This window comes from Microtus oregoni, unplaced genomic scaffold (genome assembly GCF_018167655.1).
Source record: "Microtus oregoni isolate MIOR12 unplaced genomic scaffold, Mior012 000008F_ref0000371, whole genome shotgun sequence".
In the NCBI taxonomy this organism is placed as follows: domain Eukaryota; kingdom Metazoa; phylum Chordata; class Mammalia; order Rodentia; family Cricetidae; genus Microtus; species Microtus oregoni.
In genome coordinates, this window is record NW_024543067.1 from 9431287 (window position 1) to 9458274 (window position 26988).

At 40.2% G+C, this 26988-nt stretch overlaps 1 protein-coding gene across 10 annotated transcripts in view; it reads right to left on the reverse strand.

Moving 5' to 3' along the window:
• St18 (ST18 C2H2C-type zinc finger transcription factor) overlaps window positions 1-26988 on the reverse strand; it is a 249079-nt gene that overhangs the window by 38618 nt on the left and 183473 nt on the right. For 8 of the 10 annotated variants that reach the window (XM_041657764.1, XM_041657763.1, XM_041657765.1 and 5 more), the window contains 6 exons: window positions 20699-20889; window positions 13435-14220; window positions 11716-11760; window positions 8781-8915; window positions 7537-7627; window positions 6270-6374 (listed from right to left, as the gene is read on the reverse strand). In XM_041657764.1, coding sequence (XP_041513698.1) covers window positions 6270-6374; window positions 7537-7627; window positions 8781-8915; window positions 11716-11760; window positions 13435-14220; window positions 20699-20889 — 1353 coding nt within the window. The remainder of the gene's footprint in view (window positions 1-6269; window positions 6375-7536; window positions 7628-8780; window positions 8916-11715; window positions 11761-13434; window positions 14221-20698; window positions 20890-26988) is intronic. The other 2 variants (XM_041657767.1, XM_041657766.1) reach the window with 1 other exon arrangement.

Sequence of the window (26988 nt, forward strand, 5' to 3'; positions counted from 1 at the left end):
GCATCTGAGTACCAAAGATTAAAGCCGGATATTATAAAAAACAGAATAGCAGAAAGTATACAAATTCATAGTAACTAAACAACTTATTACTTAATTAAAACTGGATCAAGACAAAGTCCATAAGGAAATTAAAACATTTTTATAATTGTATGAAAATAAGAAAACAACACATCCAAAGCTATGGGATATAATGAAGACAGTTCTAAGAGGCAAGTTCATAGCACATACAAAATGGAAAGATTTCATGTTAGTAACTTAGTGATACACCTCAGAGCTCCAGAAAAATAAGAATAAATCATACCCATAAAAGAGTAGATGAGAATAATCAAACTCAAAAATTATGAAATCTATAAAATAGAAACAACAACACACCTATACAAAGAATCAATGAAACAAAGAATTGATACAAGGAAATTAGTAAGGTTGACAAAATCTTACCAAAATTAACTAAGATATACAGAAAAAAATTAATAAAATTAGATATGAAAGGGGAAGCATTACAATGTATACTGAAAAAATTCAGAAAACTAAAAGGATTTATTTTAAAAAGTTATATTCAACCAAATTGTAAACCTAAAAGAAATGGATAAACTTCTAGATATATATGACCTACCAAAGTTAAGTTAAAATATATTATTTAAGCATACTCATAGCTCCGAGAGAAATAGAATCAGTAACTAAAAATCTGGCCCCTACCTAAATTTCCCAACTCCCCAAAAAGCCCAGGGCCAAATAGATTCATCACAGAATTATTCCAGACCTTCACAAAAAATCTAATGCCAATAATCCTCAAATAATTCTTCAAAATAAAAACTGAGAGAATATTTTCCAGTTCCTTTTACAAAGTCACTATTAGCATGATATCAAAAGTATACATCCAGGTGGTGATGGCATACACCTTTAATCCCAGCACTCAGGAGGCAGAGGCAGGCAGATCTTTGTGATTTCAAGGCAAGCCTAGTCTACAGAATAAATTCCAGGACAACCAGAGTTATTGCACAGAGAAACCCTGTGTTGAAAAAAACAAAACTAACAAACAAAAGCCTCACAAAGGCCCATCATAAAGAAAGTTATAAAACAATATACATTATAAACATATATGCAAATCTCAATAAAATACTAGCAAATGGAGTTCAAAAACATAAGATTATCCACCATGAGCAAGTTGACTTAATCCCAGACATGTAGGGATAATTTAATATAAGTAAACCATTCAACAAAATCCAATACAAATACAGACTAGGAAAGAAAATGCATATGCAGAAATGGCCTTTGGCCAAATCTATCACTTTTATAATGAAGTCTTAAGGAGACTAAGGATACAAGGAACATACCTCAACATAACAAAGACAATGTACAGCAAGTCCACAGTTAACATCACTCTAAAATGGGGAGAAATTCAAAGCATTTCAACTAAAATCAGTCTTTCCACACTTATTTGATACAGTTCTCCAAGTCTTCACTAGTGTAAGACAACTGTAGAAGATCAAGGGGTTTCATGTAGGAAAGGAAGAAGTCTAAGTATCTTTACTTGCTGAAGATATAATTTTATACATAAATGATCCTAAAAACTCCACCAGGAAACAGGAGCAAAACACAAAATTTGCTCACAAAAATTAGTAGCTTACCTATATACAAATGAAAGGCTGAGAAAGAAATCAGGAAAACAAAACCTTTCACAATAGCCTCAAAAAACTCTTGGGGCTAATTAAGCAAGTAAAAGTGATTAAAAAAAAAACTTGAAGATACTGCAGGAAGAAACTGAAGATATCAGAAGATGGAAACTTCCCTCATGCTCATGAATCAGTAGGATTAGTATAGTGAAAATGGGCATCCTGCAAAAAGTTCTTTACAGATTTAATTCAGTCCTCATCAAAATTCCAACACATTACCAGGCAGGACTTCCAGCAGATGGATTGGGACGCTGGCTCAACCCAACAACCTTAGACCTACAGTCTGGCCTGCTTACAGGAAGTATGAGGGATTGGTAACTACCCCATTTGTCATCAGAGAGCCTTCATCCAGGAACTGATGGAAACAGATGCAGAGATTCACAGCCAAGCACTGGGTCAAGCTCAGGGAATCCTGATAAAGAAAGGAAGGAAGGAGGGTATGAGGTGGGCCCGGGGGGGGGGGGGGTGTGAGTCAAGGACATCACAAGGGAACTCACAGGAACCTGGTTCATAGGAGCTCGCAGAGTCTGGGCCAATAGCCAGGGAGCCTGCATGGACCAACCTACGGTCCTGTACATACATGTGACGATTATGTGACAATGCTAATTGTGGACACCTAGTAGTGGAAACAGGGCATGTCCCTATAACTTTGGTTTGGCTTTTGGGAACCTATTCCTCATCCTAGGTTGTCTTGCTCAGCCTTAATACAAGTGAAGGAGCTTAGCTGTGCCTCAGCTTGATAGAACATGCTTTGTTGATACCCATGGGAGGCCTGCCCCTTTTGCAGGAAAATAGAGGAGGAGTGGATTGGGGCAGGGGAGAGACTAGGAGGGTAGGAAGGAGGAGAAACTGCTACTGGGGTAAAATCAATGAATAAACTTAATTTAAAAAGATTAAAGCCTAAAAAATTTCCAACACATTTCTTTACAGAAATTGAAAAAAAAATCATCTTCAACTTAAATTGGAAACACAAAAATCTCTGAAGAGCTAAAACAACTCTGAATAGTAAAAGAACTGATGGATGTATCACTCAGATTTCAAGTTGTACTACAGAGCTATAGTATTAAAAAAAACAACTAATGAGGTCGGCATAACAATAGAACATACTGAATAACGGAATAGAATTGAAGACCCAGACATAATTCTACATACCCTACACACACCCAATTTTTGACAAAGAAGCTGAAAATAGACCCTGAAGAAAAGACAACATCTTCAACAAGTTATATTGGTCAAACAGGATGGCTCTATGTAGGAGAATGAAACTAGATTGCACCCCTCACAACATTCAACCCGGTTAGATCAAAGACCTCCATGTAAGACCAGATAATGTGAATCTGACAGAGGAGAAAGTGGGGACTAGGACTGAACTTATTGGCAGAGGAAGGGATTTTTCAACAGGATACTGAGAATGCAGGCACAGAGATCAACAATTAATAAATGGAATCTCATAAAGCTAAAAGGCTTCTGTACAGAAAAGGACTTGATAACTCAAGTAAAGTGCTAACAGAAAATAAAAAATTAAGCAACTTATAACTGAAAGAGGGTTAATATTTAAAATATATGGACTAAAGTTTGGACACCAAGGAAACAAATCAGCTAAAATGAAGTATAAAACTAAGAGATTTCTCAAAAGATAAAACTCAAATGATGGGGAAACTCTTCAGAGAACTTTAAAGATCCGTAGACATTGGGGAAATGCAAATCAAAACTATTTTGAGACTTCATCTTACCCCAGTCAGAATGGCCAAGATCAATAAAGCCAATAATATCACATTCTGGTGAAAAAGCAGGAAAAGAGGAACATATATCCATTACTGGTACAAGTGAAAACTGGTACAGCATCTATGGAAATCATTGCAGAGGTTTCTGAAAAAGCTAAATGTCATTCATTCTTCCTCAAGTGCCAACTATACCCCTTTGAGGCATGCATCCAAAGGACTCTATACCCTACTGCAGAGATATGTGCTCACTCGTGTGCATTGATTCACGAGAATCAGAAACTGTAAAGAGTCTAGATGTCCAAAGCTGCAGATGTGTAATGAAAATGTGCTACATTTATACAACAGACTACTCTTCACCTGTGGAGAAGGATGAAATTTGCAGATAAATGCATAGAGTTGGAAACAATTACTCTGGGTGAGATAACCTAGACCTCAAAAGACAAATATTGTCTTTTCTCTTATACATGGTTATATGTGTTTTCATTAGAATAATGACAGAAGTTAGGTTAGGACTAAGGAGGAGGAGGTGATCTCCCAAGGAAGAAGAAACAGAATTTAGTGTCATAAAGAAATACAGAACAAAGTAGAATGTGAGGATTAAAGGGAGAGGGGGTTGGGAGGTCAGGGCAAAGGAGGAATATGGGGAAGGACAACTAACACTGAAGGCCATTTGTAAAGCCATAAGGAAACCTACTACTATAGGGGCTTCCTAAAACATATATGAATATAAAAAAGAAATTTAATGGAGTTGCTATATAGTGTGGGAGACAATGACTCAATTAAACATTTCATGCCACCAAGTAAAATCTTCAATGCTAGAAATGGTTCACATTTTGTTGACCCAATGGGCCAAAGTTTACTATAAACTTACCCTCTAGAAATAATAGGTGATTTCTAAGGTTTTTGGTTACTCTCTACAACCTGATTGTAAGGACTGTTGTTGAATACAAAACTTCTGTCTTTAAAAACTCAACCTGGTGCCTTACCAGTAGTCACCCCTACTGACTAGCACTCATGGTACAAGATATTCTGCACACTACCAGAGAACAAAAGAAATAATACCACCAGCTATAACCCTGCAACTGACATCAGTGACCTGAATGAAGGATATTAGTAAATAGTGTCCCAAATGTTATGGGAATAACCAATCACATTTGGCCTTAAGGACCACTCCAAAGGATGAAACCCATTTTTGACTCTGGTAAAGTGGTCAAGAACATGAGGTTAGATTGGTCATGTACCTATGGGAAAATGTAATAATACTGTTACCATAAAGGAACATAACTCTAAAATGACTGCTAGATTTATACTCATATACCCATAGGTAAGCGTATTGCTCAGCCCTCATCAGGGAGCTTTCTTTATGTAGTAGGTTGTAATTAACACAGAGACCCACACAGCTATGTTCAGAGAGTGAGAGACTTTTGAGCACTCAGTACTAAGTGTGATGTCTTCATCAAATCCTTCCCCTCAAGAAGAAGAGGTGAAAAGATCTTAAGAGCCACAGGTGGTGGATAACTCTATGAAAACAGTGTCTTCCAGACGCAACAGGCTTAATAAACATATGAATTCACAGAGAATATGACAGCATGCATAGAATCTGAACAAGTTCAAACTAGACACAATTGCAGCATAGAGAAGGAAAATGATCATGAAGTCCCACCCCCCAGTGGAGAAGGTCTTTGCAATCAATTCTCACTGGGAAAGGGAAGATCAATTTTCTTCACTGGAGTGTCACTGGGTATATCAACTACAGTCCAGGGCAGGCCAATGCCCACGAGTAATTGCCTAACACAAAACCAACCTCATAGTGCGTGTGTGTGTGCATGTGCAAACATTTTGTTACTTTTTGTCTTTCTGGGGTATTTTTGTTTGTCTATTTTGATTTTAACTTTTTGTTTTTGGTTTTGTTTTTTTAGAGTTGGGAGAGAGTAAGTGAGCACACATGAAGTTGGGTGGGTAGGGAGGTGGGGAGAACCTGGGGAAATGATATGATCAAAATATGTTGTATGCAAATTTTGATTTTGAATAGAGAAATACTTGAGGGATGAGCAGATGTTACTGTAAGCTGGTTTGTCACCCTGAAATTGTGGAAATAATCTTATCTAAAGTGACATTAGTGTCTAAAGCAATGGTAAACAAGAAACTCAATTGTAGCTTTTCATAAGCATATTCATAAGAATCAAGAGAACATTCCAATATCAATGAAGAACCCCATGTTAAGTAACACCCTGGAAATACTAAAGTACCTACTAATTGTTTTAGCAGTTTTAGTAGCTCAGTGACAACAGTTATTTGATACCTTTATTTCTTCTCAAATAACTTTTACTATATACATGATGGTTGCAGAATAAGCTTTCTATCACCTTAAGTATCAACGCTCATTTTATGTAAAATCTCATTGAAACTACTAGATATTATGAAGAACCTGGGCACTCAGGGGACCATGGAGACATTTGTTACCAGATACCTACCATGGAAGCCCTTTGTATGTGTAAACCTAAAGACAGCACATAATAATCTCATACTTTGAAATGTTCCTGATGAAGTTTCCTCCAGGCAGGAAAGAATTCCATCACAAATGGGAGGCTACCTTAGTGCCAGAGAAATTTGATTAATATATGTGATTGTATATTTCATTCTTTTGGGCATGCCAGTATTATGCTAGCCTTGTAAAGATAGGGAAATTAAGTTAAACTTCTGAAATATCCCCTAGATCATTTGAATGATGTTATCATTTACTGGTCTTGCAAACTGGCAGCCCACATCAACCCACTAGTGACTGAACTTGACAAGCAGACGTTCGTGAAATGACACATTTGAAACAGAGGCTCTGCTGGGTGGGATCCAATATGAATAGGAGGGTTCATACCTGTGAGCTTGCTCAGGACAGTGTCCAGTTTGGGAAGAATCAAGTTGACCTTTGTCCTGGGTCATTGCCAACTTTTCAGCCGCAGCAATGGGACAACCCGAAAGACTGTTTCAAAAAAAGAAGCGTTGGAGGATGTGAGTGAGCGTGACAATGAGGTCTGCCTTGGCACAGACACTCAGCGCCCTTGGCGTACAGCAAATGTTAAGTCATATTAATAGTTCACTTAGCGCCATTGTCATACAAAAGATCTCAAAGGGTTTACAGATTCAGTGTCTACATTTGTTCCTGACCTCCATCTCAGAGGTGACAACTAGTGAATACATTTAAAAAAAAAAATCAACATGTTATGTAATGGGGAAATACCAAAAAATTCTGAAACTCAGTCTTTTAAAACCAAAGTGCTCATTCCCACAGGCAATTGTCTGACTATAGAAGTGAGCATGAAATCTCCATGCCTACCTTAGGAATTTTAGCAAAATTTTAGAGGCTAAATTTCATATCTTAGTTAAATTGAAGGCACAAATATGAAACTTTTGGCAATATTATTATAAGCCAAACCATAACTCAACCACACAATCCATGTATAATATAAAATGTGTGCATAAAATTAAAATAATTCAGGAATGGAAAGAGGACTCTGTGGTTAAGAACACTGGCTACTTTCCCAGAGGACCTGGGTTTGATTCACAGCACCTACACGGCAGTTCATAACTATCTATAACTCTAGTTCTAGGAAAGTCCACACCTTCTTCTATACTCTGTGGGCACTGCACACATGTGGTACAGAAACATTAAAAAAATGCATGGAAAAAATAAAATAAAATTTTGCTTAAAATATCCACATGTATACACGATATATTTGTATGTAAATACATACAGTGTGCTTTTAGTTTAGTTTAATTTTAGTTTACATTTTAATAAAATTGGCATATATGCCTTGTGTGGTTTACACTCAAAGTCCTATACTTACAAATGTAAAACCCTTCTAAATGTCTGCTGAGTGGGATAACCCATAGGGAGCACTGATGCCAGCCTGTGCATGTTTCTCTGTAGACATGAGGCCTGTGCATCTTCCAACACAACTGTTTCATTATTTAGTTGACCACTAATGTAAATTTTTCTGAGGTTGAGACTTCTTGGTAGCTATTTCAAGAGGTAATATTTAACAATGACACACCAGGTCTCTCAACCTGTGGCCTATTATTTCATTTGTGGAACGTTTCTTTTGCACTTTGCAACGTAAATTATTGGCAAGTTATCAGAATACCTTCTGTGAGTGTTGCGATTGCTGTTCACATGTCCCCTTCCTGTGCATCCTGGGGTGGGACACTTGAGCACATTCTCATGCATGGCAAGAACTAAGCATAAAATATCATGTTAAAGGTAAGAACAATTTACCATACGTACATACATACATTATATATAAGATAGCATCAAATTTACTTCTCCATTTTACACTCAAATGACTTCACATAGGCAGTTCCCCATGATTCTTCCTGGAATGTGTTCATACTGAACAAAAACCCCTCATAACTTCAGAAAGAAAACCCAGAAAGTTAGTTCATGTCTAAGCTCCTCTGACTGTCAAACAGTTTCAGCCCTAGATACCCTGCCCCTGTCCTCTGTGGTTCTGGGGCCACGAACACACGTGCTGGGACAGAGCCTGCTGCCTCTCTCTTGTCTGACCTGAGAAGCTCGTTAGTCACCCACTAAGGACATTTCCCTACAGCAGCAGAGATCTTGTTTTTCCACAAGTTCCACAGCTCTTTCAATCCTTTCACCTTAACCTGGACGGTTCCTAAGTGGTCTCTTTTGCTTCTGTCCATCCACCCTCCCCTGCCACGTGACTACTGGTAAGAGTAAGTCTGAATGAAGGATAAGAGAGTTAGAGCAAGGAACTGTTAATACTGCAGTTAGATCATGTGAAAAACTAGCGATTCTCCAAATCCTGACAGCCGGGGATGTCAAGGTATCCCCACTTTTACTTATGGGGTAGCCCAAGAACTGTCCCAGTAATAAGTTGAGAAATTGTGTAAGATCCCAGTGTTTCCAGCTAATCTGTCCCTTCTCTTCTGTAGCCCAAAGCACTGAATAACTACAGCAGGGATGAGGGAGGAAAGGCTGCTGTTGCTCCAGGGGGCTCAGATGGGACAGAGCCTCCTGAGAGAACTCTAAGGAGCATGTGATCTCATGGTGAGGGCAGGTTGGGAGGTCACTACTGCTGAAATTACTGTTCTTGAACTTTTCTAATAAACTATGTTTTAGAACAATAGCTAAACTTGGCATGGTAGAGGAAGACGCCTGAGGGCTGCAGGAGCCAGACCTGGTCTCAAAGTTAGAAACAAATAAACGCACAACCACCTCTCAAAGAGTTGCATGGAGATTGCTTAACATGTGAAGATAGATTATGTTTCCATTCTAGTTCTAACCAGAAGGAAGGGGGGACGGCCGCATGAGGTTGCACTGTGTGGATGATGGCATAGGTGTGACCTCAGAACGAGGGATACTCACTTTCCAGAGGAACTCGCACTTTGTGGGGGCACCCGGAAAGGCTGCGATGGTGGGGATAGAGCCCAGTTACGTGCCCCGTGCCGTCACAGCCAGGGATGGGGCACTTGGCCTCCCTCCTTTCAGGCCTTGGCGAATCTAAAGAGAAATTGAATTGAGACACTCACACGGTGCTTCCTCCTCATCACTCAATAGGGTGGCCTTGTGGGGTCACTCACACTCTATTCAGGTTCGCCATCATAAACATTCTTCTTACGTTGCCTTGAATAAAACCCTCAACTAAGACCCGTGGAAGCAAAACACATTTTTAATTTTCTTGGATTCCTAAGCAAAGGCTGCCACAGGGCAAGGGACTGTTAAAACACAGAGATGGATTTAAGTTGTCATGTCACATAATGGAGTTAAGTCTTTATTATGAAAAGTCATCCTGTGCCAGAAGGTGACCATGCTCCTGGAAAAAAAAATAAAAAGAAGAAAAGCAAGAAAGGAGAATTTATTTAACCTCAAGCCATTCTCTTTTGAAAGAGTTTAGAGAAAGACAGATTTAAAATTACAAGACAAAGAGCCCACCATATAGGCAGATGGCCTCTCTGGCTTTGTCCTTGTGGGTCCCTGGCAGCAGGTGAAGTTGGGAGGGTAGACCAGCTACTCACATACAAGTTGAGCTGGCTTTATGCAGAGCAGCTGATGGGAATCAATAGGCTGTGTCCTATACAAGCAAGTGGAAAAAAAATATCTCCAAGAACCTGTGCCCCCTAGGGACAAACTCTCGGGAGTAGGTGAGGTGACCACAGAAGGATGCTGTGGTCACAGCTGCAGAAATTCGGAGTTGAGGTGATGGAGAAGACTTTGAAGGGAAGTGTTTGAGTGTAGCATCTGAGGAGAAGGAAAACTTATCGGGCTTCCCAGCTACGGTAGCACTCAGAACCTGTGAGGGTGGAGCTCCCAGGAATGACAGTTGCCACAGGATAGGAGCCAAAGATGGAAGGGATGAAGAAAATGCCAGGAGTTTGATTTCCTGGTACTCAGGGTGTTGAGAGAGAGGCTTATAAATAAATGCATAACATGAGTGCAGAATAGGAATATGGATGAGGTTGGCATTGACATGCACAGACATATGCATATATTCGTATAGGAGCACACACATGAACATGTGTACACACATGCATCTGTGCAAACACACATGTGCATGCATGCACATAGACAAACATGTGCATACACACATGAACACACACTTACATCCATGTGCACATATGACACACAAACATACAAGCATACATGTACAATCATATAACACATGCACACACATGCATGCACATATGGTCAAACTGGTAAGTAAATGACACAGAAATGCTATCTTATGGTCCAAACTAACCCAACTTGAGCTCAGGATGATACTAATCAGGAGAAATTGTATGTTCGTGTGTATGTGTGTGTGTGGTGGTGGTGGTCAGAAAGCTAGAAGCATGTGGGTACTCAGAGAAAGAAGCAAAAACAGCCTTCAGGAGGGATGTGCAACTCTCAATGTGGACCAACAAGAATACTGAGCAGATGTGAGGCCCACGGTGACAATAAGTAATCTATGAGACCCTGCTCGTGAAGCTGCTGGCCTGGAGTAGGTGAAAGGGCCCTGTCATGTGGGGATGGGAAGCTCACACCCTCCTGCTCTAAGGAAACCACCCAGAGCAGGTCACGGACATGGGATGTGTCAGACATTTCCATGGCTCTACACCGCATGAACAGACGTATCTCTGTAAAACCAAGTCATTCCAGTTGTTAGATTACAAGCAGTTCTAGGCAGATGGGGCACAGCAGGCTGTGTGTAATCCAATTACATGGGGGCATGGTTTCAGAAAAGAAGGAGGGGCTGAGGATCCCCCAAGTTGTAGCCAGCACTGACAGTTTAGGACCAGTCAGGAGGCTGAAATCAGAGCACTGCAAATGCACAGAGAAGGACCAAGGGCAGGGATGCTGGGAAACAGCATTAAAGACAGATTTAACTAAAATGACGGATGTGGAAGGATGCTCCTTTCTGTACTCTGTAAGAGAAAAGAAGGATATTCAGATTGTGATGTTCTAGGACTTGGTGCAAACAAGTTTTACTTAACAGTAATGTAATGCCAAGTTTCAAGTCCTTCTAGGCATGTAAACCCTGTAGGTAAAAGTCTTTGAAGTTTGATAGAAATGAACCGAGAGGTTTGACACCATTGCAAACTGCCACTCACGGAGAGGAGAGAAACCACTAAGTCTGTTTTGATGTGCCTCCTCTCTTGGATCTTGTCCACATGACACCACATTTCTAAGCACTGACAGGGCTGGCGGGGAGCACTTCCCCTCTTCGGCACACTGTGCGTCTGAGGGAAGCCAGGAAGGGTGTTGGAGATAACAGGGCTGGCACCTGCCCAGGTGGGGCCCACTGACAGTCCACCATACCCCTTTGTCTGCGGCTCTCTCCTGGGCCTCCTAACACAAAGCTGCAGATGAAAATGCTCTGGAGGGCAGAACCTGTTTGCATGATAAGAAACCTGAGCACTGGCTCAGGGCAGCCGCTCAGCCTGCCTCTTCTTTCATTTTCTTTGTATAGTACTACACAATGAAGGGCCTTCATCCTCCAGTGCTGCTGTGTCCTGGTTTGCCTGGGACCGTTCTCCTTCATCCCAGGCAGCCTTGCCCCATTGTTCCCCTTGCTCTTCTTACTTGACAAGGGCCACATGATAGGTAGCACAGCACCCACACTGCAGCCTCATCTCTGAATGTTCCAGAGCAGAGTTTGCAAACTTACTGGAGCCTTCCTGACCCCTCTGTGAACTTGGGTAGGACGACATGTTAAAATCTTAGTGTTCTGTCCTTAACAGTGGAGTCCATGAGCAAGGTGTCCGCCAAATCGGAACAGTATTTTTAAAGAAGGCAGCAAATGACAGCTTGAACGAGCACTTACAAACAGAGAATGCAGGTCCAAGAACAATCCGCCAGATTCCCGATTCTAGGAGCATCAAGCAAAGGGTGTATGAATGTCGAGTGCAGACTCTGTGGGTACCAGTATCCATACACAGACAGCAACCCGGATCCCACCTTCCATGCTTGCCTCAGCTGAGCCTGGTCACCTTTCAGGGGCTTTGAAACCTAAAGCAATGCCAGGCCTCTGCCACACGACATCCTGTTAATTTATCTACTCTCCCCAGTAGTGCCCTAAGCCACTACACTACCAAGTGTTGCTATACACACCCTATTGTGTTACTAATTTTGAAAATATAAGATGATTTAAAAACGTTATAAAATAACCAAAAACCATCAAGCATTTGAACTTACGGTTGAAATAAATTTCTACACACCTGGGATTTCACTGCCTGAAAAATATTATCAGTTGAAAGCTATAACATTATTTTATATGTGATTTAAAAAAAAGTTGAAGGTTAAACTGTTGCATGCCCTTCTGATTTCAAGGATGGTAAACAGGAGAAATATAGACCTCAAAACCAACAAAATCTGACTTAGATTGAAGTGCATCCTTTTTACAGATTTTGTAGTTTATCTTTATAAAAAGGTAAATAAGGAAAAATTAAGAAATTAATTACTGATATAAAGAAAGTCCTGTCTGCAACTGCACATTTCTCGTTAGCATCCTGCTCCATCCCACTCACACCTTCCTTACTATACTTAGTCTTTCTACTTTCTCAGAGTCGCAAGGCATTGTTAAGTGGCAGGTAAGTATCAACAGCGACTTCAGATTATCAAACAATTCCCTTGTGCATCACTTTCCCCAGTTAGACCTTCTGACCACACAGATGTTATTCCTCCAAGCCCTCAAGATCAAGGAGCATGGTATTCCCTTATATGTTTCCATGATTCTGTGGTCATCAGATTCCAGGGGTCCAACAATCCACTGAAAACAACAAGAACAATAACCACACTCTTTGGAGGTCTGAATCTGACCAGCCCTGGGCATAGCCATGTTAAGTGTTCCTCTGGGCACCTGTGAACTACTGGGAGTGACTACTAACAAACATTACAGGCTTCGAGTGTGAGAACAGGCATAGTCCTCCAGCAGGGGAGATACATCATTCCCCTGATGTTGGGAGAGCAATCTAAGGTCTTCTCCAAGTACATCCCCCTGCCAATTGAAGTCTGACCAGGTATCTATGGGCTGTCACTGGAGAGCTGGGAAATCATCATCTTACAAGTAGATTAACACCTGGCTTAACCGTAAGGAGCCTCAGAACATCCTGCCTGGCTTACCAGCGACGTGATGTTTTTCATTTTGAAGCCTGAAAGCAGCCCCATAATCCCAGAACAAAATAGCGAAAGAAAAATTAAATTCTAGACTCGATTTGCCTAATGAAATAAGTTAAAGTCTTAAATAAAATATCCAGTCAAGCATTGTTAAAAGGTCTGGTGCGATTCTGCACAGCTAATCCAATGAGAAAACTGGAGAGGATAAATGTGTCAGGTGTTAAGACACCAAAGCATCCACAGACCCTGAGCTGACAGTGAACAAAAGAGTGGTGGCAAAGTAAGAAATGACAAGTTTCATGATTATGAATTGATTTTTAAATTACATTAAGTCGTCAAAAGGCTAATTTAGAAGGAATAGGCGCACTTAAAATTTTCAAATTCTAAATCACCTTACTTCCTGCAACGAATATAAAAATGTGCTTACGTTTATTGTTAAAGATTTGTCTTCCACCAGTGTCAGTAACCTTGGGTTGCCTCCGCTCCCTCACCAGGTGGTCCAGGAGAAAGCAGTCCAGCTCCTTGTAGGTGTGATGGAAGACAGAACCTCGTTCAGACTGCAGAGCAATAGCTTGCTCTAACAAACTCAGGTTCCCCTTCACTTTATCCACTTCTCCAGGCTCCTCTGTACTGGGGACCAGGCTCTCACCATCTTCAGCCTCTGGGAAGGAAGGCCGGGCTTTGACAGCCAAGGGTTCCGTGTGGGAGTTCTGTGGGTCACTCCCTTCGGCGTCGGAATCAGACCTGTTCTCACATGGGGCAAATTTGTCACCTTCAGCTTTTATCTCAGGAACCTCCAGCAGGTCTTTTTTGGCGTATGCCGGCTTGTGTTTGTGGCCTCTGTGAGGGTCCGTGTCTTCTGAGGAAACGGAGCCTCTGCCCCATCCATTCTCGGCGCCGTCAGAGTCACTTTCACTGTCGCCAGAGGAGCAGAAAGGTGGCTGGGAGCTGAAGACTTTGTCCCTTCCATCGTCTGAATGGCTCGTACAGCACCCATCTGCCTCGTCACTCTCTGCTTTTAAAGACTGGATGCCACTGTCGTTTAAGTTTTCTCTTATGGTTGGCACAGACACGCTTTCTTCGTATTTGTCTAGGTGCATTAGAGATTTACCCATGAGCTCTGGATAACACGCATATTGGTCTTCTGTCTGGAGCGAGTTTTCTTGAGCAGGTGAATGAAGGGTCTCCTCTACAGGCTTTACCATGTTTCCCTCTACAAGAAAAGAAAACAGAAAGCAGAACAAAAAAATATTTAAAGGGCCTGGGCAAAGTGACGGGAATCTGTAATCCCAATATTTAGGAATCCGAGGAAGGAGGTTAGCATACTCAAGGCTAGTCTTGACCACAAGTGAGATCCTACCTTTAAAATGTAGCCAATCAACCAAACAAGAAAGCAAAAATATTTTAAGGAGCTTCCATAACTACTTACATACATATGACCTTATATACTTGTGTATATGTATAAATCTGCATGTATATATGCATGGATACTGGTATGCCTATAAAATATGCATAATGTGGAATGTTTATTAATTTTGCAAACATTGGTGAGAAAAATACAAATGAAATAAAATAAGATTAGTACTTTACTAATCTTCTGCATATGAAGAGCTAAGTCCTTTTAGGGTACTATTATGACAGAGGTTGGTACTTCCGCAACAGCGCCACAATGAGGTTCCTACTGTTACACCCCCTACATCTTAGCTGCCAGAGGGACCTTGAATATGCATGCTACACACTGCAGGAAAATGCTCATCAAATTTCTATGGATCATGGCAATGTGTTTTGGGGGCTTATTTGAATTTTATTCTTTGTAGTTTCTCAGAAATGATCTCAGTGTTTATGCAACGTTAACTAAGATACACACACCTATATATGGATTGTAACTGAGGAACTCAGAAGCTCTCAAGTCTTCCTTTTCAGTGTCAAGTTACAAATCTATATTTGGGGAAACATAAATGGGATAATCATTGGGCTTTGGTGCTTTAAATAGTAATACATGTTCTTGTCTGACATGTGCATGTATATGTGTTATAAAGAAAAGGAAATGAGAGGGGGAGTTGGTTTGAGGGTGTCAGATGTGAACGACTTGGATCCTGTGGCCAAGAGAAGACCTCCAAGGGTCCAGTCCACTCCACAGCAGCTGTCAGTACCACTCATTTCCTTGTTTTGTTGTATGTATGTATGTATGCATGTATGGTAGGTTTACCAAAGCTGCCCCCATGCAAACTCTCCAAAGGAGAATCCAAACTACATGCATTCTCCATGCCCACCAGGCTGTAAAATGTACTAAACAGCCCACCACGAGTCTGCTAACATCTGCCAGAACAACAACAGAATCCAACAAGACAGGTGGGGGATGGGAAACATAAAATGATAAGCCCCCTTAAATACTGGTAAAGACAACAAGTGAAGTGCCTCCTGGGCTAATAAACATCTTTGGAGGAAAGTACGGCCATCAGCATGAAGCTGTGGGAGAGGGTGTCTGCCTGGAAGACAATGTGCATTTTTTTTTTTGGTCTCATTCAATTTTTTATAAACATTGTCTCTGACAAGGACACTCAAAAATACATCTCCATCATCTTCCTTTCTGGTAATTATCTCCCTAAATCAACACTGGACTGCCAGGATCAAGTAAATATTGCCATAGTAACTAAAAGCATTTTTGGATGCGGAGAAGAATTCAGTCACAACACTAGCCCCTGTAAATAATGCTGATTATAGGGTGCAGTCTTTTGTTGGGATCTATTCAACACAAACTGAAAAATTTAACATTTCAGTTCCTAGAAAAGAGGCTGTATAAACAAGCACATAACGTTGATAGGATGAGCCTATCCTCTCCTGAGCCTACATCAGAGCAACTCCAGCTTTAAATAATATATTAAACATAGTCTAAAATGCAAATGAAGTTTTTCTCAATATCACAGTTGGCTATTAAGAGAAAGTGTAAAGGGTTATGATAATTTTAAAGTATTATGAACTACAGAAAACAAATAAAAAGCATTTTCAGTGAATATGCTCAATTCATTGAACTATTCTCTCACTCCACTTAACTACCCACATGTGTACAATAATGATTTATAGACATTATACCTAATTATGCATATTTGGGCTGTGTTAGAGTGCTAACAAAAGCTCTAGAAAGCAACAATTACCTCTGTTGCTTAGCTACATAGTTTAAAATATTCCTATTAAGTGCAGCTCACCAGAGAGGCAGGGTGACAAACTCACGCATGTGCGCGACAATGCACTGCACTGAGTGACTGCCAACTACTTCATTTCGGGTCATTTCCAGTTTACCTCATTGTTTGGTTCAACTGTTTGCTATATGCTAAAAGAAAATATTTATTAATTATTCCTTAGAAAGATAGAAGCCCCAAGCCAGGGGTGTCCACACTGTCACATGCATTGGTTTCTAGGGATAGTCCAAGCCACAAATCCACATTCCTTTTTCTGAAAAGCCTTCCTAGATCTCACCGTGGGCAGGAGAAAAACCCTAAGTTAGCATTTGACATGACAGATCAGTGACAAGGTGCCGGTTCTCCCAGTTTTGCCACTGGCCCCCTCTTCTCTCTATTTTGCAATATTGTTTTCCGAAAGAGTAATAAGGTCTGTTGCAGAGGGGAGGAGCTTGAGCTCTGTTGTAAGTGTCTACGCTTGCTGAGCAGGCTGTTCCGTTTGTTTGAGCCTGGGGTTTTCATTTGCACTGTGAGGACTGTAACACAGCCTGCGCATCACTGCAGAGATCACAGGAGCCCACAAAACTCAGTAAGTGATGGCTCCCGCCCCCTTTTCTCGGGTACTATTTAAAAGACTGTAACATCAGGGGACTAGCGGACTCCTCAACGTGACCATGCTAGGTCTACTTTCATCAGTAGAAGTCATTCCTAAGGAACAACAGAGGCTGCACAGACGAAAGCTCAGCAAGGTGGGCTTTTCATATAAGCCTTTGAGGACTGGAGCACAGACTGGCATCTGCCCTCAGAACTGGAAGCTGGGGCACAATACACAAACACATGAGGTCTAGAGACTGCATATGCCATTGGCAAAGACCATCTGCTTGCGTGACTCTAGTTAGCTCTTGCTCTCTGGAGCAAGGGTTTTCATCTTCAGAATGAGGATGGACCAATGACTAGATGATCCTGTGACCCTTCCTAGGACAGTGAACTCATGTGCCTAGCACAGTGCTCCATTATCTATTTTACAACACTACACAGTGCTTTCCAGTCCATCTCCCAGAGAAACTGCTGTTCCAGGTCTGCCGAGGCTTGCTCAAGACCACACAGCTATTCAGGAGAGGGCTGAGTACAGACCAGGGTTCACATGGTTTGAAGCCTGTGTCCTTGTTTCTGTTACCTAACCCAAGTATCCCACAGGCTAGAAAGCCTTACTAGAGAAGATGTCTCATGTAACACAGCCATTTTCAGGAGATGATACTAAGAATGTAAATAGCCAAATGCTTTTCTAAATTGAAACCCTTTTCATAATAAATTTATAGGAAGACATTTGAATGTACTTCAAGTTAATTTGGGTTAAAAAAGAACAATGATCCTTAAGTTATTGGTCAAAAATGCAAATATAAACAAAACTCTCATGCAACACAGACCTTAACTTTGCTAATACTACAAAGATGGCAAATTGGGAACACTAAGGTCAACTTCCAGCAGGTAACAGGCTGGCAGTTTCAGAAATGACCTAAGCCTTTCTCTGTCCTGTGTGAACGTCTAAGCATGTATGGTTGGCAGTAGTTTGGGCTGGGAAACTTTCCTTTGTGTAGTTAAAAAAATACAGTTTTGTCTGGTATATAAAAGTTCAATTTAGTTCCTGACTGTAGACCAAGGTTTCCATGATGAGTTGTTGGTAATCCTATACTTAATTCATAAAATTTCACATCTATCTATCTATCTATCTATCTATCTATCTATCTATCTATCATCTATCTTTTCTCTGAACTCCTCTGAAAATGCCACTGAGTTTGGAATGAACTTCTTAGTGTGACTGGGTCTTATAGACACTGGATTCAGTTTTGCTTCTATATCCAGGAAGGACACTTTTACAGGTAAATTCATTTATTAGAGATTTTGAATATGAAATTTGGGCAGGAATAAAAGCCATAGAAAAATAAATTTATCTTCTAAAATTCTGAGACTGGAGTGGTTTGTTCTTTACCTTTTTATTGAAGATGACATATTATAAGTGTAATTTCAACCCCTAGAAGCTTCTGTGTCTTAGGCAGGTATTCTCAGGTCTGAAGCACATGGTCATGCTGCTGGGAACTCCATAATGGGTATACTTTGAACCATGATGAATCATTCTGTTCCAGGAGTTTAAGTTTGTCTTGCTTCCTGGTGTTCACCTCCCCAGGCAGGAAGGAATTTCTAGCTACCCACAATAGTGGCCACATGTAGTTTTTGAGTCAGGTTAGAGCGTGGGGTACAGTCTGAGTCAAACAGAGGAATGAAACACAGAATTCAAGAGCATGACCTTAGCCTTCCTGGGTCCTTTATATTCTCAATATCTGAGTGGTCCAGCTGAAAATACAACTAGACAGACTCCTGCTAAGGCAAAGACAATGAGGAGCCTGGATCAGAGGAGCACTGAAGTTAGGTGCTCTTCTGTTACACTGAGCACTAGGCTCGGTACCCTCTCCTTCTGTGGCTGGCCTTAAGATTTCTCAAAAACTGAAGGCAAATTAAAATCTTTTCTCTCTTGACCTTGGAGAGGGACATTCATGGCTTGTCATTTTTTAGAAATTGTAGCTTCATGTAGACATTGTGAAAACTTTGCCCAGTATGCATTCTGAGGGGAGTATGGGCAGGGGCCTGAGCCTGCAGAGAAACTGAGATAGAGATATTTTGCTTGCTCTTTAGATAGTCTACTAGGTACTTTCTCCCCAGTCTGCAATCTGTGCTACTTTCAGAATTAACTCTTTTTGGTGTTTAATTATTTCACCTGTAAAACCAAGATCAAGGTTCTACATACTATGTGACACTGTAAAATGAACTAAATGATGCCGTTTATATGTGTGCAACATATAAAGAGATGAAAATTAATTGTCACCATGGAAATTTCAGCATCACTATCACTAGTAGTTCTAATAGTAAATGCAACCATCAGCCTTTGTAAGCCTGCATAGATGCCTATAAGTGCTTATGACTAAATATTTTACTGGATGTATGTGAACAATATTCTCTTAACTGATAATCAACATTTATGATGATCAAATTGTTAGAGCAGGAGGTGGGAGGCCCGCAGACCTGATAAAGTCTTTGGCTCTAGGACAAGCTGCAAGCAAAGATCCCAACTCCACAGTGGTCCAAGAACACCTAAGATCAGATTTCATCTGTTATGTCCATGAATCAATACATAAAAGTGACCACATCAAGGAAACTGAAAAAGTTAAAGATGATTACAATTTAAATATGAGCCTTGATGCTGAAAATCGTATACTATGAGAAGTCTAAAATCGCCATTATCCATCCACCAACCAGAAGACAACACTGTTTTAGCCGTGGAATCTTCAATAATTTGCCAAGATAATGAAGATTCTCTGACTGAGAACATCCTCAGTCAATATGTTTTTATATTTTTAAAAATAATGTCTAGGACTATTTCTAGAATTTTACTTCCATTTGTTTAAGTTTTCAAGTAAATAATTAACTTATTATTATGCTGATTCCCTAAATGTCACATTTAGTAAAAGGTATATATTTAATATATTTAAGGGTATATATTTAATATATTAATGTGCTTGTCTCATTCCAGATTTATTAGTCAAGCCTTATAACTTAACCTTTTCATAGGTTTTGAGGATGTTTTTGCATGTCTGACACCTTAGTCTCACTCACAAACCAATCAACGACACTTCAACTTGTGGATGCAAGTGATTGCCAGCAACCGAGATCTAGGAAGACACAAACTCTAAGTCCCTAGAGTAGAAGCTACGTTTCATTCATCCTGAAAAAGATGTCTGAAAAGTGAGCCAAGGATTGAATCAACGTATTATAAAGATAAGCTTAAATGACTTATTTTAGAACACAGGCACAGAGATATCTTCTCTATGTTGCTCTCCCACTGAAGAAGCCTCAAGGATAATCACCTTAGATCACTGCTGCAATCTATTGTTCTAGTATTATTTGAAGATTATAAAAATATGGATGTCACAAAACACCTACATTGAGTCCTATTATTACTATTATATTTTGGGGCTAAATAATATTTTACATAGTGATAAAACAAATTATGTATTAATGTTTTAGCAATATACATAGGCTATATATATATTTATATATATCAGCAATGAACATTACATTTACCTTTGTCATTGAAAAGTTGTCTTAAAGCTTAAATATGTCCTGCAATTTGAAGGGTTCTTTTAGAAATTAACACCTACTCAGACATACTCTTTAGCTTTAAGGCTTAGTATCTTCTACTTTCTACACAAAGAGGCATAACCTAAACATGACTTGGAGTGAGCTCAGGCCATCATCAAGCTGTGTCTACAGACCTTAAATAGAATCTGAGTAAAATATGTAGGGCCTTAATAAGTGAATATTGAGTGAAACAAGTGTTTGGCTTTTGGTTCCTAAAGCCAAATATACTTAACAGCCCTAGTAACTGTATATTCTACAGAATAAGAATGACGTCAGGTGACAGGAATATATAAAGTTTGGGCCATGCCTTTTTGCTACCTGCAGTGGAGTGATCATTCGTCTCTAAGAGGCCATCATCCTCATTCCTGTTGTCCGGGTTTCCCTTGCAGTCCACATCTGGGCTGTAGTGCCGTGGTTTCATTAACAGGGATTTCCGCTTGTTAACTGGCACCCCCAGTGCCTGCTTTTCAGCTCTCCTCTTCTTCGCCATAGAGCAATCATATGCAGCCCTGGATTGAGCAGAGCAGGGCAGATTAAGACAAGATAAAATGCAGTCGCTGCTGCTTAACATTTGACTTTCACCAAGTCTCACCCAAAGCACTAGGCCCGGGAGTTAGGGTTCATCATTAGTGCTAACAGTCTGCTGAGAATTCCTCTTTACATGGGGAGTATTTCAAAACTTATCCTTGATACTGTGTACGCATATGCCAATCCGGGCTTTACTTTTTCACATACCCAGGAAGTGAAATAAGACATGAACCAGTTTGTAAGCCCCGAGAAACAGAAAAAAAAAATACCCCCAGGTAGAAAGAACGTGCAGTATGGTAAAACCATGGGTTCTCCAATAGTAACACAACACTAAAATTGCTTATTTCTGCCATTTTCATGCCTCCAATTTTTGATACCACAGGTCTTAGGCCCTGATTTGACTGAAAGAGCAGTCAAGCAAGGGAACGAGCTGTGGACATTTCACCAGCCCATCTCCAGTGACACAGAAATGTGGAGGGTTGTTACATAGACATGTGTCTTTGGATTCTCACTCATTTGGTGCATCTAACTAACAAAAGGAGGATGGATAAGATTTGATTTCAGAAAAATGGCCAACAGTTTATCCTCATTCCTGGTCTCACATGGTTCTGTTTGGAAATGCTCCCGAGAGAGACCCTTTCAACACAGATTTCCTCCACACACCTCACTTAGAATTAATGCAGATTACTGTGTGAAGTTAAGAGAATGGCTCTCCTGGCATGATCTGTGAAGATCAGAGGATCCTGACAATACTGTGTCGCCGGCAGATATTGTTAAATGCTCTTTGAAGATGAATGAGCGAGTGCCACATGAGAAAAATCCAAGAGCAAGAATCCTGGAGGCAGAGAAACAATTTACTAACCCCAGCTCTGAAAAAGAAACTGGCCAGAAGCCCTTGCCTCCATTCTAACTTGAACACTATACAGAGATGATGACATATTCAGGAAAACAGTTCAGGGAAGTCAGATACACATTCTTAATATAAAAAAGTAGATGAAAAAACATCCAAGCGAGGAAAGAGAAAAAAAGAAAAGAAGAACCTGGAAGGAGAGAGGAATAATAGTTACAAACACCTCAAAAAAGATTCAAACTAGAAAACTAAAAATTATACAGATAGGAAAAAATGAGTAAATTCTCCTAAATAAACTAATGACTTTTTTTTTACATATTTGGACCCAGGTTTAAAGTGAAGGAGTACAGGAAATGCAGGAAAGGAAAGGAATTCTGACTAGATGATAAGGAGAGCCTCAGACAGCCTGGTAAGAGGACCTGCAGAAAGTGGAGAACTATTTGGACTGAAGCTGCATCCTATGCTGGTGGAAAGAGAATGGGGACAGGCAGAGAGACAGACAGAACTGCCCTGACACTCACTGTCCAACAAGGAGCTCACTTTGAAAGGACCAGTCAAAGACATGAAGATGAGGTAAGGGGTAACAGGTGTGTGAAAAGTTCAAAAAATTCTCAACGTCTCTCTCATTGAAAGATCTCAGAACACATTCAGATAAAGTTGCCAAGACCTTCTCAGAAACCAGGGAAATTTGTAGAAAGTAGGAGAGACTCTTCTGCCATTTAGGTGACAGAAAGTGCATTTTAAGAATTGGAGTGATTTAAGTTAGCAATGGAGAAGAAACTAACAAAAGATTTAATCAGGAAGGCTCCAGATTTAATTCTTTTCCCAGAAATTGGATTGGTGAAACAATGGTGACTCTGTTTTTGAAGAATTGTGATATTGATTTGAATGTTGTGTGTATCACTATTTATAGTGACCAATATGTGGAAAGACCTCAGCACCATAGCAGATGAATGGACAAATAAAATGTTTATAATACACTATGTACAATTCAACTTCAAACAAGAAAGAAATGTTGTTGTATTTATCAACATGGATATACTTTGAAGATGTGTATTACACTGTGTAAAATAAGTCATAGACACAGGAAGAAAAATGTCCATAACTTCTTTTAGAAATGAGGAACAGAGTTAAACTTTAAAATTAAAGAAATAGTGGTTGTCTTAACTGACCAGGGAATTATTCCCTTACTAGCTAGCTTTTATAGTGCCAAAAAGTTCTATGTAGGCTGCTGGGGGTGGGGCTGGAAGACACCAATGGTCTGTCCCAGTTCCTACCTGCCAAGGTGTGTTCAGGTTGCAGTAGTGGTGTGGATATTATAGGAACAAACAGCCACTTCCTGATTTGCTATGATATCTGGTTCGCAGATTTCATGCCTGGTACTATAAATTTGGTCAAAAAACTCAAGTCTTGGGAGATCTCAGGCCCTAGTGGGGAAACTGTCACTGTTATTATGTTAAATACTTGTGCTGTTACATTGCCTTCTTGTACCCATAGATTTGCTGTACTCAACTCTGATTGGGGAAGATTCCCCTCTCCTCAGTGGATAACAATTAATGAAGAAACTTAAAATTTGTTAAATAATGAAGCATAAGTAACTGAAAGAGCTTAGCTGTGGATGAATAATCTATATCAACCTCCCCTTTCCAAGGTCAAGGGAGCATCACTGAAGAATGGATGGAAAGAAGGTAAGAGCTGGTGGATAAGGAAGAAAGCTGTGAAATATTGACTTCTAGACTGGACAAGGCTGTTACTCATATCAGCTTACAGCAGCTCTGGTTCCTTCCACAAGAACGGTCCAATATGAAATCAGCCAAAATTCTTATTTGAACGTGAGGAAGCGCCAAAGAGGCTTCTTGTGGAAGCAGCCATTGGAAGCTAAGGGTTGCTGAGAGAGGGGGACATCACTGCTAAAAGGTAGTCAATGTCCCAGTGGATGGCACCACTCAGGCACACTTGGGAGCCACTAACTGGACTTGGGATCATTAATAACAAAAAGAAAAGAAAAGATAAGGACTTGAAGTTGTAAGATGGAGTCTGAGCACTAGGAGAAGTTGGCAAGAGGTAATGGTGAATATGCATGATCAAATATATTATATAAGATGTATGAAGATTTTAAAGAATAAATAAACTTAAAAAAGAATAGTGGTTGGTTTGTGTTGAAGGACAGAAGTGAAGAATTACCAATAAGCAGATACGAAACGTTAATTGAAAAAAATTAAGAAGCCTTTCTCAGGTCAACAATATGCACCACACATACACATCTGTGTTTAAAAAGGCAGGGCGCATGTGAAGCGGCATTGCTATCATCACATTTAAGACGAAGGTGGTGAAGGAAGAGATTTACTGACACCAGCAGCCATTTGTCATGTTCTAGTTAGGAAGGACTAATCATCCAAGAAAATATTTCTTTCTTTAATGATGGGGGGATGCACACATGTTAACTAGTCCTCCAGACTTTATCCTTTTAAATATTATCATATACCATTACTCATTTATGCAGAAAGTGGCAGTCCACAAACAAACAAGCAAAACTGCTAACTGATGGTACTGACAGATGTGCAGAGTCTCACGGCTTATTTTATCCTCCATATTGCCAGACCAGAACAATAGATTTGGACAAATTCTCTGTGCAAGTTACAATATAAAGGAACAGAACTCCCTAACTGAAGGGAAGGCGTTGACTCGGGGCTTTGCTAGGGATTTTCAGGTGTGCCTGTGTGGCAGCTGTTTTATCTAGAGATGATATTGAGCTGCAGCAACTGAAAAAACAACAGCATTGCAAAGGTTGGGGAGACCTCTCCTTGGCTCTGAGCAGGTGCTGCTCAGGACCCGAATTTAGCCCCTAGCATCCACATAGGACTGTTTACAACAGCAAGTAACACCAGCTCCAAGGGGTCAGAGACTTGCTTCTGTATGACACTGGCCCTTGCTTGCACATGTGCACACACTCACACCCAGACATAGACATAGAAACATAATTCTGCTAACATAAATATTTAAAAAAAATAAAATCTGATTAAATTGAAGAAGTAACTTGGCCCTTAAGAGATGGCTGTCAATGGTGATGAAAATCAAGCTCAATATTAGGAGCAACTAATAATTTTGCAAGTGTAGGATGAAGAGTTATGTAAATGATTTTAAAATCAAAAGTACAAATTTATGCTTTCTAAATGATATTTATGCCCATTGACAAATACCATTCACGGTTTTGATCAGAGAAGCTTCTCTTTGGACAGCGGCAAATAGAGACTCACAGTTATTCAGAGTGTTGAGAATAAGTGAGCACTCAGTTCTAAACAGGACATTTATATCACCCCCCAGGGCCCGTCAGCCTCACAGAACACTATTCAGATTGGATAGGAAAAATGCACAAGCTGGATTACAAGGTGAAGGACTGAGAAATGCTACCTTCTGGGCAGGACAGCCATTGGAAGCTATTCTCACAACCGTGGATTTGCCTGCCCTGAGTCTGTGTAACTTGTCAGTTGTCAGTCATGGATAGAGAACTGAGTCACAGGGCTATAACCGTCCCTGGGGTATTACTGGCTCCTTAGCGATATTAGCGGAGAGGGAGATTGCTGCCTTCAGTTGTGTTCCCACAGGTGAGACTACCAGACTTTAGTGATAGTTCCACACCCACGGTACACAGCCCTGGCTAAACTCAGTGGGTCACAAAACAAAAAGACGTGGATGTGGAAAAGAGACTTTTAGGGAGAGGTGGAATGACAGGGATGGGAGGGAGACATAAGATAAAAGGATGAAGTAAGAAGGATCAGATACATACAAGCAGCGTGAAACTACTGAAGAACATATTTAATAAATTAAATAGTACAGGTTTAGATTTGCCTTCTATTAAGGGCACTGACGTAGATTCAGTCATCCTGGCTGAGTAACCTGTCACAAACTGCTAGATCTTTGGAACATCAAATTTCCCATCTAGCAAATGGGAGAATAATTTCTATATTATACGTTAAGGACGAAGGAAAGAGTATCTGTGCTGACAAACCAGGTCAAGACGGAGCTGCATGGCTGCCAATTCAGTGCTCCTGTGCTCCACCAGCAGCAGCCAGCGCTGCCACTGCCCAGACCATGAATGCCCACATGTCCAGGACAGCATTCTATTTTTCACTTTTTATTTACATTTACAAAAATTAGGTTTAGGCACAACATTTCGCTTTAAAGCTTACGTTCTGTGCATTTCTCTGCTGCAAAGTACTCACAGCCCAGACAGCATTTGGAGCTAAAATGAAAGGCTTTATAATAAATATTACCCTTTGTGTGTGCATAGAAAATGGTGCCTTTCTAGTTTTCCCTAAGGGCACACTATTTTGGCTTTATTGTGACACTTCGCTGTGACACTGCAATGAGGGAGAGCCATGCTTTACATGTCACGGAGAGAAATGCCACAAAATGCTAACATATCTTCTCAAGGTTGCCAGAAATCATTTCCACTGGGCTGTGTTTTCCCATCTGCAGAGCTCAGAAATGTAAAGAAAATAAATGAGCTCTATTATCTATATTTTTCTAGCAGATGAGAAAGAAACAGAAAAAATACAGTCAGCTCCACATTTATTGTCCTATTCAAACTGTTGCTTTAAACACCAGGAGCCCCCAGGAGGCTTAATCAATGCACCAAACACGTTAAACATCACAGTTTGGGTTTTGATTTTATTAAACTAACTTCGTAGGCTATCTATTTACCCATGAGAACTTTCTGGGTTATAATACTGGGAAGACACCATTTGGAATTCCAATTTAAAATGCTAGTGTCTGTGTGACATATACCTGGGATTTTAACTCTCTCAGATAAACCATACAAATTCCACAGGAGGATCACCTCAGGATGTTTTCTCTAAGTTAAATTTGTGAGAACTTCAGGCATCAGAAAAAAAAAAAAATACAGCGCATGGGAAACCCTGAATTCACAGAAACTGCTACTATGTGTTTTCTAGTCTATTTTCAATAGTAGATTCTTCTCACTGTAAGCAAGGAGATATTAAGCCAATTGAAACTATAGATTCTTACATGCATTTGTCCTGAGCCCTCACAAATAAACGAAATAGAAAAATAGCTGGGGATTATTAAATGCTGCATCCATGGAAACCATTTACATGCTCCAACATTTTCTTGGAAAATTCAAAGCAAGACTTCCTACGGAATTCTTGTAACTGGTCAGAACTCCACAAATCCACTAACCAGGGCAGAGAAATAGAAATTTGTATTAAGG